A 15,326-nucleotide genomic window follows, 5' to 3' on the forward strand; every position below is an offset into this window, starting at 1 on the left:
GACACAGAAATTTTATTGCATTATCCTAGTACTTAAACCTTACAACTTTTAGAAATATCTATCAAAGTGCTTGTCAAGTTTCATGTTTCAACCACTGCCTGATTCTTACAGTGACTGCAAACTTACTTTTTCAAAATTTGACAAGCTTACCGTTTAATTCACTACAGAATACACAATTATAATTGTATTGCATTTTCGTCATCTAAATTGTCATAGACATTTTTAGATGATCTCCCTCGCCATTGTAACCTTCCCAGAACTTTGAAATGCGTCTTTTTTTTCTATATTCTTTAAAGCATATTGTGATACTTTTTTATGAATAGATATTTTTTAACTGAATGTATAAAAAGCGCCATTTCTTCCTATGAATTTCTGCGTACCATATTCCTAGTTTCCTTCGATTTATCTCCCAAACATTATGCTTATAATAATATACATTGTACATGCAGTTTGAATGTTTAAGTTGCATTTTACTTGTTTCTGCCAATCGTGAATCATTTAGCCTAAAATATTTTTAGTTTCTGTCAATCGATCTTTCAAAAAAATTAGATAAGACGTTTACATTTATAACACTAATAAATAGATATGACTTTGTTTATTTACAATGTTTAAACAAAACTGACCAATAAACCATTATTGACTGATTCCATTATGATTTCCGACAGTTATGAGGATAAACTACACTTAGAAAAAGTTCTGCAAACGTATATAATAAATATACGAATATAAACTACTCTAAAAATGCTACGATTCCATGTGAAACGAATATATTTGTTTAGATTTTTTTTTTCAACATTACTGCGTCAGATCAAAGAAAACGGTAACAACTTTTATCGAAATGTTTACTGACTTTGATGAGTGTGACTTTAAATAACATTAGTGTCAACCAATTGATATTTTAGGGATTGAAGTTTCATTGAATTCACAGGTTCTACCTGTACATGTACACAAAAGCAAAAACTGTTGCTTTTACAAACGTAGTTACAAAAAATCAATTCGAATTCGTCATTTTATTGTAGAAAATAGACGCACTATCTGTTTTCACTGAATATTTTTAAGTAGTACTCCAGCTAAGAATCATGCAAAATGTGATTCATGGGTAGAAAGCCTACTATTTTTATTTTTGATATTTTGTTTGAGTTGCCATGGTATACAGAAATTAACATTCAGTTTTTCGCATAACCCGTGCTCTTAGGGTATAAATGTTGTATAGAATGCACTGTAGATTTCAAAATTAAGGGAGATAACTCTGTAAATGACGCTCAAATAAAATAGAATCTACTGGATTTTCAATGTTGATTATCTCCTAAGAGCAGGCAGATTTGAATGAATAATTACACATTTCATAGTAAAGACCCATAAAACAACTTAATTACAAAAATAAAAATATGTAACCTTTTTTAGGGTGTATCACATTTTTCAGATTTTGCATGATTCTTACAATTAAATTTGAAACTTTAAGTTGCATTTTACTTCTTTCTGCCAATTTCGTGAATCATTTAACATAAATTATTTTTAGTTTCTGTCAATCGACCTTTCAAAAAAATCAGATAAGACGTTTACATTTATAACACAAATAAATATATATGATTTTGTTTATTTACAATGTTTAAACAAAACAGACCAATAAACCATTATGATTTCCAACAGTTATGAGGATAAACTACAACTACAACAGTTCTGTAGACGTATCAAATATAGATAGGATTATAAAGTAGTCTAATAAAATGCTACAATTCTATGTGAAACGAATATATTTGTTTAGATTGCTTTCAACATCACTGGGTTAGATCAAGGACCACGTTAATAATTCAAATTGAAAACTTTACTGACTATTGATTAGTGTGACTTTAAACAAGTTCAATTTCAAGCAACTGATATCTTATGGTTTGAAGTTTTATTGAATTCAGAGGTTCAATTAACTGTGGCTTTTTTAAGCGTAGTTACAAATATTCGTTATTAAACTGTATAAAAAGATGCGCTATACTAGCTGTTTTCACTGGATGTTTTTAAAAATACAAATCTAGATGCAATAAGGAAGCATAGGTTATCACGTTTTATTCGTTGATCAATATTGTCTAGCCAAGTTGAGAACAAAGGGATTCATTATTCTTTATTAAACTGTCCGTTAATTGATAAAAATGATAAAATATCAAGTTCTTTTTCCCCCTTTAAACTTCCTTGTATCAGTGTAGAACAAATACGTTTGGGATAATACTATTCAAATTTGAAGGAGGTAAGCTTTGTTACAAAAGTATTTTCAAAGAGTTTGAAATTAATCTTCAATATACATGTAGTTGATACATGTACTTACATTATCCACGATGCTTTGACATTTCAATAATAAGTTCTGTTCTTCTCGCAACCCTGTTTCTTTATTCTAATGAAGTATACACGTTGCAGACCTTGTTCATTGTAAGGTTTGTTAGTCGCGTTCTTGATTTTTATCCCAAATGTAGTACTGTTGAAAGCATTCAAACCCGAATATTAATTTCTATTCAGTTTGCCGCTACATCAGTATGATGTGCATTCAAAAGAATGTACACTTATGTGTCATTAATGTACAAAACTTAAATGTATTGATACTTGCATATGGATTTTTCACCGCTTGTCACAACTCATGCATTATGCCAGAGCTTGCCGTAACTACGCGGACCTTTGTATCATACTTGACTTCTTACAATTAGGCTACTGGAACAGGGGTATGTTGCTACAAAATTGAAATCATCACTACAGAAGTGTCATGGTCGTCATCAAGAACTCGTAGATCGTTATGGTGTATCCATCTCCATCGATTGTTCACCGTGTCATAGTTTTCGTTTCCTCTTCAGTCTACCCCAGGCGTGATATACTTTAACAACTCTGCGGGTTTTCTAAAAAAGCAGGGGAAGCTTACCTAACCGAATCACCTGGTCCATGCTTCGAGTTTTGACTGGAGTCCGGGTTGCTCATTTACTTTTGTGTCTGTTCGTGTTATTTTGGTTATATCATGTTGTTTTTTGTTTGTCTGACTTTACCCTTGGAATATATTGTTTTTATTTCCGCGCGAATTTTGGTTCACTTAGCCATTCTTTTGTATTTAATACATAATTTCGTTAACAAGATTTTAGTTCTTATACAAGAAACAATCACATCATATGCTTTTAAGTGAGAATAAGGGGCTATCAAATAAAATCTGAAGGTTAATGTGAGAAAAGTTACCAACAATTTTGTAGAACTGTACTTATCTTTATTTACAGATGGTCTCAGTTGAAGTAGCGTGCTCGCCTCGAGTTGGGAAATTTGCATCAAATGCTATAAAACCTAATTGTCAATGCTTTCCCGCCAAGCACTCAGTGTTTAAAGTGGGCAGAATGACGAGTGTTTGGTCCTAATAATGAGTCCGAGTGTGCTGATCTGTCTACCTGCGGGTTGTTGCTATTATGAGCTAGCACAATAAAGACCCGCTCAGCGTGGTTTACTAATTTAAAGCAGGGTTTCTTTAATTGGTCAACTTCTTGTCTTGAAATGCATAGAATATCTGCATTGACTCTAGGTTAAAAGCTCATCCTAGATATGAAAGGTTTTGTTTTATATAACCCACCATTTTGTACTGTCATTTTCAATATTTATTTTTCTCAAATACTGTCATTCTCGGTCCATGTTATCTATATTAAAATCCCCTTAGAATGAAGGTCCACTTATTTGTACAATCTATTGACAATACAATGTTCAACTCTCAGTGGTATAGTAGATTCGATAAGTGTAGGTCTACATAAGTGAAAAAAGTGGGGGTGGACAGGGGGTATTTCATCCCCTCTTCCCTCAACCTAAACCACCGCCTCCCGCCCTCATGACCACTGCTTGCCAACCCCTTTCATTTTACCCCGGTTATTGTTCGTAACAATAATCCCCGCTTGCCGTATTTTCACTACCCGTTCCCCACCTCTTCGAACACCGTTCACCACCCTCCAACCAGCGATTCCCGCTCCCATAACTCCATATGCCCACACCGTCCATCCTCCCTGAAAAAGGTTTAAACATTAACTTAACTTGGTTTACCTCTCAGTGGAAAGTTTGCTTCATCTTTTTCAAATGATAATTATAAACCAAGCCTGGTTTAGTGGGGATGTAAAACGGGTTCCTTTGTCTTCTATCTAATTAAAACGTTTCTCTATTGATAATTGGAATGACCTTGACTTCAATTAAAGATCTTAAAATGATGACTTAAACTCCTAACTGTTTTCATTAACTTTCCCGATATTTTATTCGTTATTTTCCGATTAATTCTATAGATGGCTATTGATGTCCAATGCGTCATTCACTGTTATGCAAATGGCTTTCTTCTTTCTGAACAAACACATGACATGAACTCGAGGAAAGGTACATTTTTAGAAGTTTCCGTACTAAGAAGTTTTATTTCAAAATCGTATCATGAAAAAAATACTATTCTTTTCCAATTTTGCGAAACAGTGGGTGCCTTGTCAGATGCTGTAACTGCTCATCCATTCCGGTGTTCACCCCGTATTTTTTGTAAGGATTTGTACGACTTTTCTTTATGTGTATTTTTTATATTTCTGTCTTTCTTGGTGATTTTCCTCGTTAGTTTATAAGTTCTTTAATGGGGTTTACCATCTTAAATACCTCAATTTGTATTTTGTATTTATTTTATTATCCATAAATCTGTATACGGATAGTGACATGGACAAAAGGTTGACATTATATCTTAATTTATTATAATTGTTTTTAATGGTTGCTTTTCTGTATTTGTTTTTCTATTGCCTTCGTTGTTCATTTCGTGTGATACAGTCTCGTTTAATGATACGGTAAATATGGTTAGAACTACGTCAGCGTTATGATATTTTATGCATAATCTGTCATGCAATTTACACGAGTTTACAAGAATACTAAACATGAAGCTCCCTGGAGCCTAAATCGCTCACCTGGTTAAATTTTGTCTTTCAGGGGCAATAAATTTAACAAGCAGTTGACTCCAGAAGACTTTGGTAGGACGTATCATAAAGATCATTTCAGCAATTGAAAGTTCCTTTCTATCTATTATAGTTTTCAAGATATTGGCTGAAAAATGTAAAAAAAAAACCTGTTATTTTTCCCCTTTCAAGGGCAATAACTTTTACAAGCAGTTCTCTGACAACTCTGATCATTTGGAGACTTTAATAGGCCTTACAATAAGGATCGTTCCAGCATTTGAAATAATTCCGCGAAACCTAACGATTTTGAAATATAATACGCAAAAATCTAATGGCTGACCTCTATATTCTATTTTAGTAAAAACGGCCATGTTTTTGACAGATAAAAAATCCCAACATCAATTCTATACAAGATACCCCAAGGAACATTCATACAGAGTTTTTTTTCCAATTGGTCCAGTAGTGTCAGAGGAGAAGATATTTGAATGAAATAACACTAAAAATAGCATCATTCTAAACACTTCAATTTAGTCAAAATTTAGCCAAATCTAACGGTTTAGGAAACATATGCAAAACTACTGTCTGACCCCTATATTCTATTTTAGTAATGGCGGCCATGTATTTCAACAGATCAAAAATCCCTACGTCAGTTCTATATATGATACCCAAAGAAACATTCATACCAAGTTTTGTTCCGATTGGTCGGGTAGTGTCAGAGGAGAAGAGTTTTGAAAAATTGTTAATGACGACGGAAGCCAAGTTATGGCAATGACTCACATGGCCTTTGGCAAGGTGAGCTAATAAATGTACTTTAGATTAAATTCATATTTCAAATCAATTTGATGAAAACGCTTATACTATAGAAATAAAAGCACACACCGTAGAATTTGATGGACATATGTGGAAAGCATTTTAACTATTAAGTTAAATTTTCAGTTGTAGCTTGAATATATAAGACATCCTTTAATACATTTAAACGACAATAAACCATTTCAGAGGACGGGTGATTGAATTTGTCGCTTACTAAATTGCCTCGAAAAAAATATTCTATATCAACAAATTGATTCAGTAATGGGAGGTATAAAGGTACATGCAAATCATCATGACGTTAATTATGGAAAAGGGGGTACACGGCGGAACCTCCCACCCGTGGACTGCAGTTACATTTTAATCTCAACTCTATTTCAATTTTATTGGCAAACATTTTCTTAAACTTGAATCATTTTAAATGTTGTAAAAAAGTGAGTATAAAGGCTTTGGTTTTAAAATGCTTTTTAAAAGTAGGATATTTGTAATTGAAACTATGGCCGATGAATCGTAACTGTTCACAATACAGCTCAATACAACTATAATGAAATTGTTTATGACGAGTTCTCGGGCATGTTAGAAAGTCAAACTAATGGTTCAGAAATTCTGAACGAATTGAATGTACCATTAGATAGAACTAATTGTGACAAAATAAGGAATAATTTTGGTAACTCCCTACTAGAGTTCTGTAGAAACAACTCATTATTTATAGTTAACGGTAGAGCTGGAGATGATAAAAATGTTGGAAATTTTACTTGTAAAGGAACTAGTGTTGTAGATTTTGTTGTTTGCCTTTCAGTATTTTTTAGCATTATAAATGAGTTTTCAATTTTAGATTTTAGTAAGTTATTGTCTGATGTACATAATCCTATCCATCTTGTTTTGAAATGTATTAGTAAACCAAATGAAATGGAGCAAGAAAACGTATCACTGATCAAGAAAACTAAGAGATGAGATAATGAAAAAGCTGGCGACTTTCAAAATTATTTAAATACTCAAAATATTGATATTATTTTGCAACAAATAGAAAATGTCAACATGAACAATATTGACAAAAATATTATAAATGGGCTCGTTCAGAAAGTTGGTGAAATTCTGACAGATGCTGCCGAAAATACCTTTGGAACATATATTCCTTCTAATAAGCAAAATAAAAAGAAGAAAAATGATAAACCGTGGTTCAATGCTGATTGTAAATTAGCTCGAAGGCGTTATAAACGTTCAAAACGTCAATTTAGAAGTATGAAAACAGAGGCTTTGAAGAATCAAACAAAGCGACTAGAAAAAGAATACAAATCCACTTTGGATGTTAATATAAAATTACACAGGCAGCAGTTAAAAAGGAAATTAAATAATTTGAAAACTAAAACCCCAAAGGAGTATTGGAAAATTATAAATGGTTATAAAAAGAAAAAGTCACCAGATATTCAAATAGAAAGTTTATTTGATTTTTTCAAAACCCTTAACATGAATCCACACAATGATGATTTTGATCTACCCGAGGTAGATGTTGTAAATGAACAAATTAATCATACTATTTCTTATGAAGAAATAGAACAAGCTATAAAACGCTTGAAAAATGACAAATCGTCAGGTGACGATAATATTGTAAATGAATATTTGAATGATTTAGAACAATTCTTCGTAGAGACTGATGTTAGGGGGTTGAACAGCCTATCTGATGAGATAGGTGATCAACTCAACATATTTATCAAACTATTTTTACTTTTATATGCTGATGACACAGTGTTATTAGCAGAGACAAAAGAAGATTTACAGTTTCAAATTGATAAATTTTATGAATATTGCACTCAATGGAAACTGTATGTTAATACTAATAAAACAAAAGTAGTCATTTTTTCTTCAGGTACCTAGAAATACACATTTTTCATATAACGGTAATGCGATTGAAATTGTTAAAGAATTTTCATACCTCGGTCAATTATTTTCAAGATCAGGCAGTTTAACATCAGCGAAAAAGATGAATGTTAAAAAGGCTACCATAGCTATGTATGATGTTCTTAAGAAGGGTAGACTACATAACCTGTCAATACGAGACCAATATGACTTATTTGACAAGATAGTAAAACCTATTCTTTTATATGGTTGCGAGATATGGGGCCATACTAACTTAGACATTATTGAGAGGGTTCATTTGAAATTCTGTAAGCTATTGCTTAACTTAAAGAGGAGCACGCCAAATGTTATGATATATGGTGAGCTCGGTGCTTACCCTTTAGCTGTTCAAATTAAGTCTCGTATGATGGGATATTGGTTTAGACTCGTAAATGGCAAATCCAGTAAACTTTCAAATGTACTTTATAGATATATGTATGAACTATATATTCAAAACATATTTGAATCTCCATGGGTTAACATGATTAAAAACACTCTAGATAATTGTGGGTTTGGGAACATTTGGCACATTCAGTTTGCGGGAGGTTTTCATTCAGAGTGGTTTACAAAATCTATTAGTCTGCGATTAAAAGACCAGTTTCAACAAACATGGAGATCCGACGTAGAAAACTCGCATAAATGCTTTTGTTATAAATTGATTAAAGAAAAATTTGAATTCGAAAACTATTTAGATATTTTACACGGAAAGGATGCTATTATTCTTTGTAGATTCAGAGTAGGCAACCATAGACTACCAAGCGAAACAGCAACTTGGCAAAACTTTGATAACTCAAGTTTATGTACCTTATGTAATAATGGAGAACATGGAGATGAGTTCCATGTCATTTTCCAATGTCCCCATTTTTCGGACACGAGGAAGCAATTTTTAAACAAAAGATATTTAGAGCGAGTGAATGTTCTGAAATTTAAAGATCTGTTTCAGACAAAAAACAAGCATGAATTACGAAACCTATGTAATTTTGTTAAACTCATCGAAATTGATTTTAAAAATGTTTCTCAAGGTTAGTCCTCTGCAATGCCACTATCTGAAATTTGTCAAAAATGTGTTAAAATGTTATTTACTTAATCTTTTTTCTGTTATCTTATTATAGTTTCCACAATTGTCATGCGCTGAATATTTATGTATTAACTGTATTGTCTTCTCTGTACTGTAATGGTGTTTAGAGAATAAAAGAATCTGAAAAAAAAAGACAAAGTCACAATTGGTTGCTCAAATCTGTTAATATAATTAGCTTTGCAAGAACAAGCAAAAAGTTGATTAATCAATTCATTCAATTTTTTAAGTAAACGTGAACAATTTGACAATTAACTTATAGGTGAACTAAGGAAGGAAAGACAAATTAAGAAATTCAAATTATGATATCAGAAAAGCGTTTTGAAATCAAATTAAAACATGAATGGTTCAAACTATTTGTTTAGAATGAATCAAATGATTCTTAAATTGTTTATTTTCATCCTAAAGTATCTTTCATTTATGCTTCAAATTAAAGTACTGATGATGTTTTTGTTCTCAACTATTGTTAATTAAAGCAGAAATGTGTTTGCAAATTCCATACGTATTGATAGTATCGTTTACGGTCGTGTAATTTAAAATATAGTTTGTGTACTTCATTCCAACTATGTTCCAAAGGCTACTAAGCTCGCTGTGCATTTGTTTTTAGATGTAGCGTGATTAAATTTTAAAAAAAGTTAGATGATTAATCATTTGTAGTTTGACGTCAATGTGCTGTTACAGAAGCAATAACCTGCATTAAGGCATAGTATCCAACACAGACATTTTATTCTGACCGTGGATAAACCTGTCGCTATTCTTTCTCTAATTTACCGCGTACTCTGCGAGAAAAAAGTGACTAAAGATTGTACAGTATTTATATAAATCGGTCTAGGATAAAATTCAAAAGAAATTTGTAAAGCAAACTCTATCCTTTGTATCATAGCTATTCCAGACTGAATACAGGAATAGATTGTGTTCTAAATATTCTATGACGAGACTGGCTTCTTTTTAACAATATCTCAGTTTGTTTAGCGTTATGAGAAAGATATATGTATCTTTACTTACTTTCCCTCTTACTGTCCGTTTTGCCACTGGCAGCAAAAAAGACTTTAACGGTTGTTCCCTTAGTTTCATGAATACAGTGCCCTACTCAAACATTAAAGTTCATACGTACATGTATAATAAAGACTCTTTTCACGTGTGCTGTGCATCAAGGCATACATGTATCTGGGATTGGAACACCACCCTCCCTCTCAGAGACCAATGTATATGAACCTCAGAGACATGAAAACTCTTGAAATGGTGGATACATGTATGTTCATATACAAATTATTTTTACAACATGTTTTATTTAGTCTGGCAAAACTCTGTGTCTGTGATAAGATGGAGTACATTTTGTACTGTGTAAGCCCCCTCCCCCCCAAAACAAAAAACAAAACAAAAAACAAAAAAAAAAAAAACAAAAAAAACCCTGAACCCAAATTACACGTACATGTACATTTTTTGTAGGAAAAGGAATATTATATGTAAATACACATACATGTACATGTATATCAGATAAAGATCAATTTTACATGTATTTTTTTCAAACAAAATCATATTTATTTTTGAAAAGTCTGATGAAAGTGATACAGATCAGAATATCTACATGTAGGGGATGACCATTTGATTCTGGCATTGTGTTTTAGTAAGAAAATTTATATTCAGTAATCATCGTAATTGCTACAATGTTTTCGGTCTGACATTTATTTCTGGCAAAATTTATTTTTCTTTTTCTGTTTTCAGGTGAAATAAAAAGAATCTGGACCACATTGAGAGTATTTATTTTTTTTTATATTCTACCGCAGACCACATAATTTATTTTCCGAGAAAATTTATTTCTAAAATCTGCCATTACCAGCCTCCTCCCTCCAAAAATTGTGCCGATATGTTGTGTAGTACAGTCATGTTCAGCTGTTTGATTACCAGACCAGTTCATCATAAAACTTTACCTGGCGCTTTCTTATTCATACATTGTAGATGCAAAAACATAGCTCATATGGTCCTTTGATTTTTTTGGTGATAATTACAGAAAGTTCCATCTGATCTATAATTAATAAATTAGTACATGTATACTGGGACCCTCTTTCGATCTTATTACTCCCAGATGCATGTGTTTAATGCTAATGCTTAAGGAACCTTTAATATAATATTGAAATGGCATAGCTAAAACTACTTACGAGTTCCAACAGGAAGAACAATGCCGTAGTTATCTCGAATGGTGACAACATTTTCAAACGTCAAAATTCGGTCCCTTTTCCATTTCGATCGTTTCGTTGGTAAAATGATACATGCAGACGCAACATGAGCTTCAGGATGTGTGCTTAGATGCTGGGGTATTTTGCAATATAACCTTCTGCTTCGTTTGTTATTTCTTTGCAAGATATTTGCAAAATGTGATGTACAAATTTTCAAAGGACTTTCAAACAAATTTTCAGGCAAAATTCCACATTCAGTAAATATTATTTTAATGTCTTCCTCAGAATGCCTTTTCAGTGTAATAAAATCCGCTGAACACACTACAGAATCAACAAGATAGTTAAAATTACAAGTCATTCTATTTTGTAAACAAACATCTCCAAAAAGCAGACGACTTTTTACAGCCTCCTTTTTAGAGAGTGAACTAGATGAAAGGAAAGATAACTCTAATTGGAAACCTATGAATATGCAATAAACATAGGATAAAATTCAAATATGCTGAATTCTTAAATGTTAGAAAAATACATTCTTTATTAAATTTATCAATAAATGTGAAAAGAGGTCAGTTTAGGGTTTTAGTGGTGCTTTGTGGCATTTCCGAGAGATAAGCAGCATGCCAATGGTGTCACACTACACCGTCTGATTTTTTGCAATATCTTTTTTATTTAAAAATATACCCATTCTGATTTTTTAAGATTACTTTTTACACATATTAAATATTGTAAAAACAAGATATTAGGAATTTCCGTCATCGCATTTTGAAATAAAACATGTTTCAACGTAGTGTGATTTCGACTCTAAATGCCATTGAAAGTGATACAAGGACAGTTCTAATAAAGAAATGTAAATTAATAAATCAATTGTATTCCTTTCATTACTACCAAATCTGTGAAGACCATACAGAATTAATGCTGTTGCTATGGTGACAAATAGCAAAGCATACCATTTTTTAAACATTCATATGATACACTATCATTGTGCAATACTTAATTCCAAACTTGCAATGTACCATTTCTGGTTACTTTTGATGGTTACATAGAATAGCTCTTAAATTGTCCACACATAACTAAAATCATTTTTAAAATACATAACATGGATATTGCATGAATTCTGCGTAACTGATATCATTCTTCATAGACAACATTACAAATCAGATACCCGTCAAAAGGCCTGCTTCTATGTAATTAAAGATTTGGGATGTTTTTTTAAATCTAATCTATTTCGCTGACGAATTTTACTTGTTTTACAAAACATTTAAGCTGGTTTGATACGGGCACTTCCGTTGTTATTAAGACTGTGTTCTATAATCTTGAATATGTAAGTCTTGTTCCTGTGATGTGTTATAAAAAAAAAACTTGTAAGTCTTTTTTTTCAAAGGAGTATCACAAAAAATCTCGTAAGTCTTGTTCTTTGGTGTGTTATTTAATACTTTGGAAGTCTTTTAGTATGTCACAATAGAAATTGAAAATCTTTTTCAGTAGTGTATCTCAAAAGCACTTACACTTGTGTTTCCCCATGGTGTTTTCCAACAGATTTTGCAAGTTCTGTTCATTGTTGTTTCACAAAATATTTTTCAAGTCTTGTGCATTGGTGTATAACAAAAGACCTTGTAAGTCTTGTTCCTTGGTATGTCACCTAAGAACTTGAAAATCTTGTCCCGTTGTGTGTCACACAGGAACTTGAAAGTCTTGTCCCGTTGTGTGTCACAACATGTAATTTTTGTATCTTTCTGTGTCTGATAAGAACATGTAAGTCTTGTCCCGTGTTCACAAAAGAACTAATAAGTAATAAAAGAGTTTGTATATATTGTTCAATTGTGTAGTTTTGTTCCTAAGTGTGTCACATAAGAACTTTTAAGTTTTGTTCCTTTGTGTGTCTGATAAGAACTTGTAAGTTCTGTTCCTTGGTGTGTAATAAAAGAGTTTGTAAATATTGTTCAGTGGTGTAGTTTTGTTCCTGGGTGTGTAACATTAGAACGTGTAAATCTTGTCCCGTGGTGTGTAATATAAGAACTTTTAAGTCTTGTTCCTTGGTGTGTCATATACAAACTTGAAAGTCTTGTCCCGTTGTGTGTGTCACAAGGGAACTTGTAAGTTTTGTCCCGCGGTGTGTGTCACAAGGGAACTTGTAAGTTTTGTCCCGCGGTGTGTGTCACAAGGGAACTTGTAAGTCTTGTCCCGTTGTGTGTGTCACAAGGGAACTTGTAAGTTTTGTCCCGTTGTGTGTGTCACAATGGAACTTGTAAGTTTTGTCCCGCGGTGTGTGTCACAAGGGAACTTGAAAGTCTTGTCCCGTTGTGTGTATCACAAGGGAACTTGAAAGTCTTGTCCCGCGGTGTGTATCACAAGGGAACTTGAAAGTCTTGTCCCGTTGTGTGTGTCACAATGGAACTTGTAAGTCTTGTCCCGTTGTGTGTGTCACAAGGGAACTTGTAAGTTTTGTCCCGCGGTGTGTAACATCAGGACTGTTAAGTCTTGTTCCTTTGTATGTCTGATAAGAACTTGTAAATCTTGTTCCTTGGTGTGTAACAAAAGAGTTCGTGAGTATTGTTCAATGGTGTATCATATAAGAGCTTGTTTTTGTCGTGTTCCTTCTTGTGTCATTTTAGGCAAATTCATGGTATATTACTTCATGCCTAGCCAATTCAGATGAAAATAAATCTTTTATAGAAAATGAGTTCCGAATGGAGAGTAGCTGTAGGACATTGTAACAAAAGAATATTGATCATGAAAACTTATTTGTTTCAATTTTGATAATTGTTAGTACATTTAATGTTTATTTTTTTCAGGCGTTACACTGATAAAAGATGGTAACATGTAGAAGAGGGACATTAAAACGTGTTCGATCGGCTATATCATCTTTGATATTGGTAGCCTATTTAACATGTTATATCAGAATGCCGAAACTAGTTTTGGACGTTTTCCGTGTATGCAGACCATTTGGAAACGAGTATCCTTCGGAAAACTTGTCCGACATATTTAGAGAAATAATTGCAACGGGATCTACAAATACGAAACCTATCAATACAATATATAGTGAATATCGATCTCTTTACAGTCGAAATTGTAAACTAAAGACTGAATTTATTATAATGGTCAAGTCATTTGTCGAAAATTTCAAGCAACGTAAAGCCATTCGAGAGACATGGGGAAGTTATCGATACGGAAGTGTACAGATCGTATTTGTATTAGGATTTACTGAGACATCTTCAGAATCGGTGAAGGAAGAATACAATAAATATGGTGATATCATTCAGGGATCATTTCTTGATATTTACGAAAACAATATTTATAAAACACACATGGCTTTTGATTGGGTTTCATCAAACTGTTTACAAGTTGAGTGGGGACTTTTTGTTGATGATGACTATTTTGTGAATATTCCCAAAATACAAAAATACATATTAACAACTGCAAATCTTGCCAAAAATGCAATGTTCGGGCACAAAGAATGTAACGACACACCAATTCGAAAGAAAAACAAGAAGTGGTATCTTACAACGGAAGAATATCCCTATGATATCATTCCGCCATTTTTATCAGGAGGATCTGTTTTAGCTCATATAAGTGTCATACGAAAATTAAGACTAGCATTTCCGTTCTGTAAAAGACTATGGCTCGATGACGTATTTGTTTCACTAGTTGCAACGAAGTTGAATATCGATTTAATAAACGAACCAAATTTTGTAAATCCTGATATAAAGGATCTTGATGTTAAAACAAGATTATCAAATCATTTTTTCAAAACTCCTGAAAGCTTGTATCAAGCATGGGTGGAAAACGAAGACCAGAATTTAATTGCAAAAAGCTTATATCAAGGGTGAATGGATAATGGAGAATAGGAAACGAAGACAACCTGCATGATCAGTACTTATATATAGACGTACGTGGTATGTATATCTCAGGGGACATTTTTATCATTTTTTAATTAGCTTCACTTGCAATTTCAAAAGCGGTGTAGTGAAACAAGGTCACATACAGGTTTTCAGACATGTTAATGCAACTGCTTGCCATGTACTTGTTAATGATATTAATGTGTTCATTCTAAAATACTAGTGAAATTAAAGCAGACATAGGACATCCTTTTATTACATATAAGTTGTTTCAAGGATCCGTTTATTTTTATGTCTAAAAGGTACAAATATTTATTAAAATTCATTATATATGAAAAGTGTACACATTTCTTGACCAGGACCCCCGTAATAAAAGAGACGTGATACAAAAATCTTCTTTTTTTTAATTTTTGGTTTATTTGATTCATTACACCTAATAATAATAATAATAATAATAATAATAACAACACCTATAATCAAAACACCCTTTGTAGTCACTTACGTCGTTTAAATGAAGAAAAATTGATTCAAAATCGAAGCTGATATAAGTCAAACGATTTTTAATAGCCATGTGATCACGTGACCGTGTAACGTCATTGGTTCTCAATCCATAGATGATTCCTACAAC

The 15,326-nt window shown here is 32.6% G+C and overlaps 1 protein-coding gene across 7 annotated transcripts in view; it reads left to right on the plus strand.

Moving 5' to 3' along the window:
* Window positions 1-15,326, plus strand: part of LOC148607617 (beta-1,4-mannosylglycolipid beta-1,3-N-acetylglucosaminyltransferase brn-like) — a 30,887-nt gene that overhangs the window by 2,712 nt on the left and 12,849 nt on the right. For 3 of the 7 annotated variants that reach the window (XR_015915075.1, XR_015915080.1, XR_015915079.1), the window contains exon 2: window positions 13,655-14,755. Coding sequence is in view for 1 of the 7 variants with exons in the window: in XM_088544722.1 (XP_088400848.1) it covers window positions 13,673-14,689 (1,017 nt within the window). In the remaining 6 variants the exon portion in view is untranslated. Of the gene's footprint in view, window positions 1-2,109; window positions 2,237-5,515; window positions 5,703-13,654; window positions 15,140-15,326 lie in introns of those variants that run through there. The other 4 variants (XR_015915076.1, XR_015915077.1, XR_015915078.1 and 1 more) reach the window with 4 other exon arrangements.

The sequence above is a fragment of the Perna viridis genome, chromosome 9 (assembly GCF_037379345.1).
Source record: "Perna viridis isolate PV_CMFRI_1.1 ecotype Kerala chromosome 9, ASM3737934v1, whole genome shotgun sequence".
NCBI classification, from domain to species: Eukaryota; Metazoa; Mollusca; class Bivalvia; order Mytilida; family Mytilidae; genus Perna; species Perna viridis.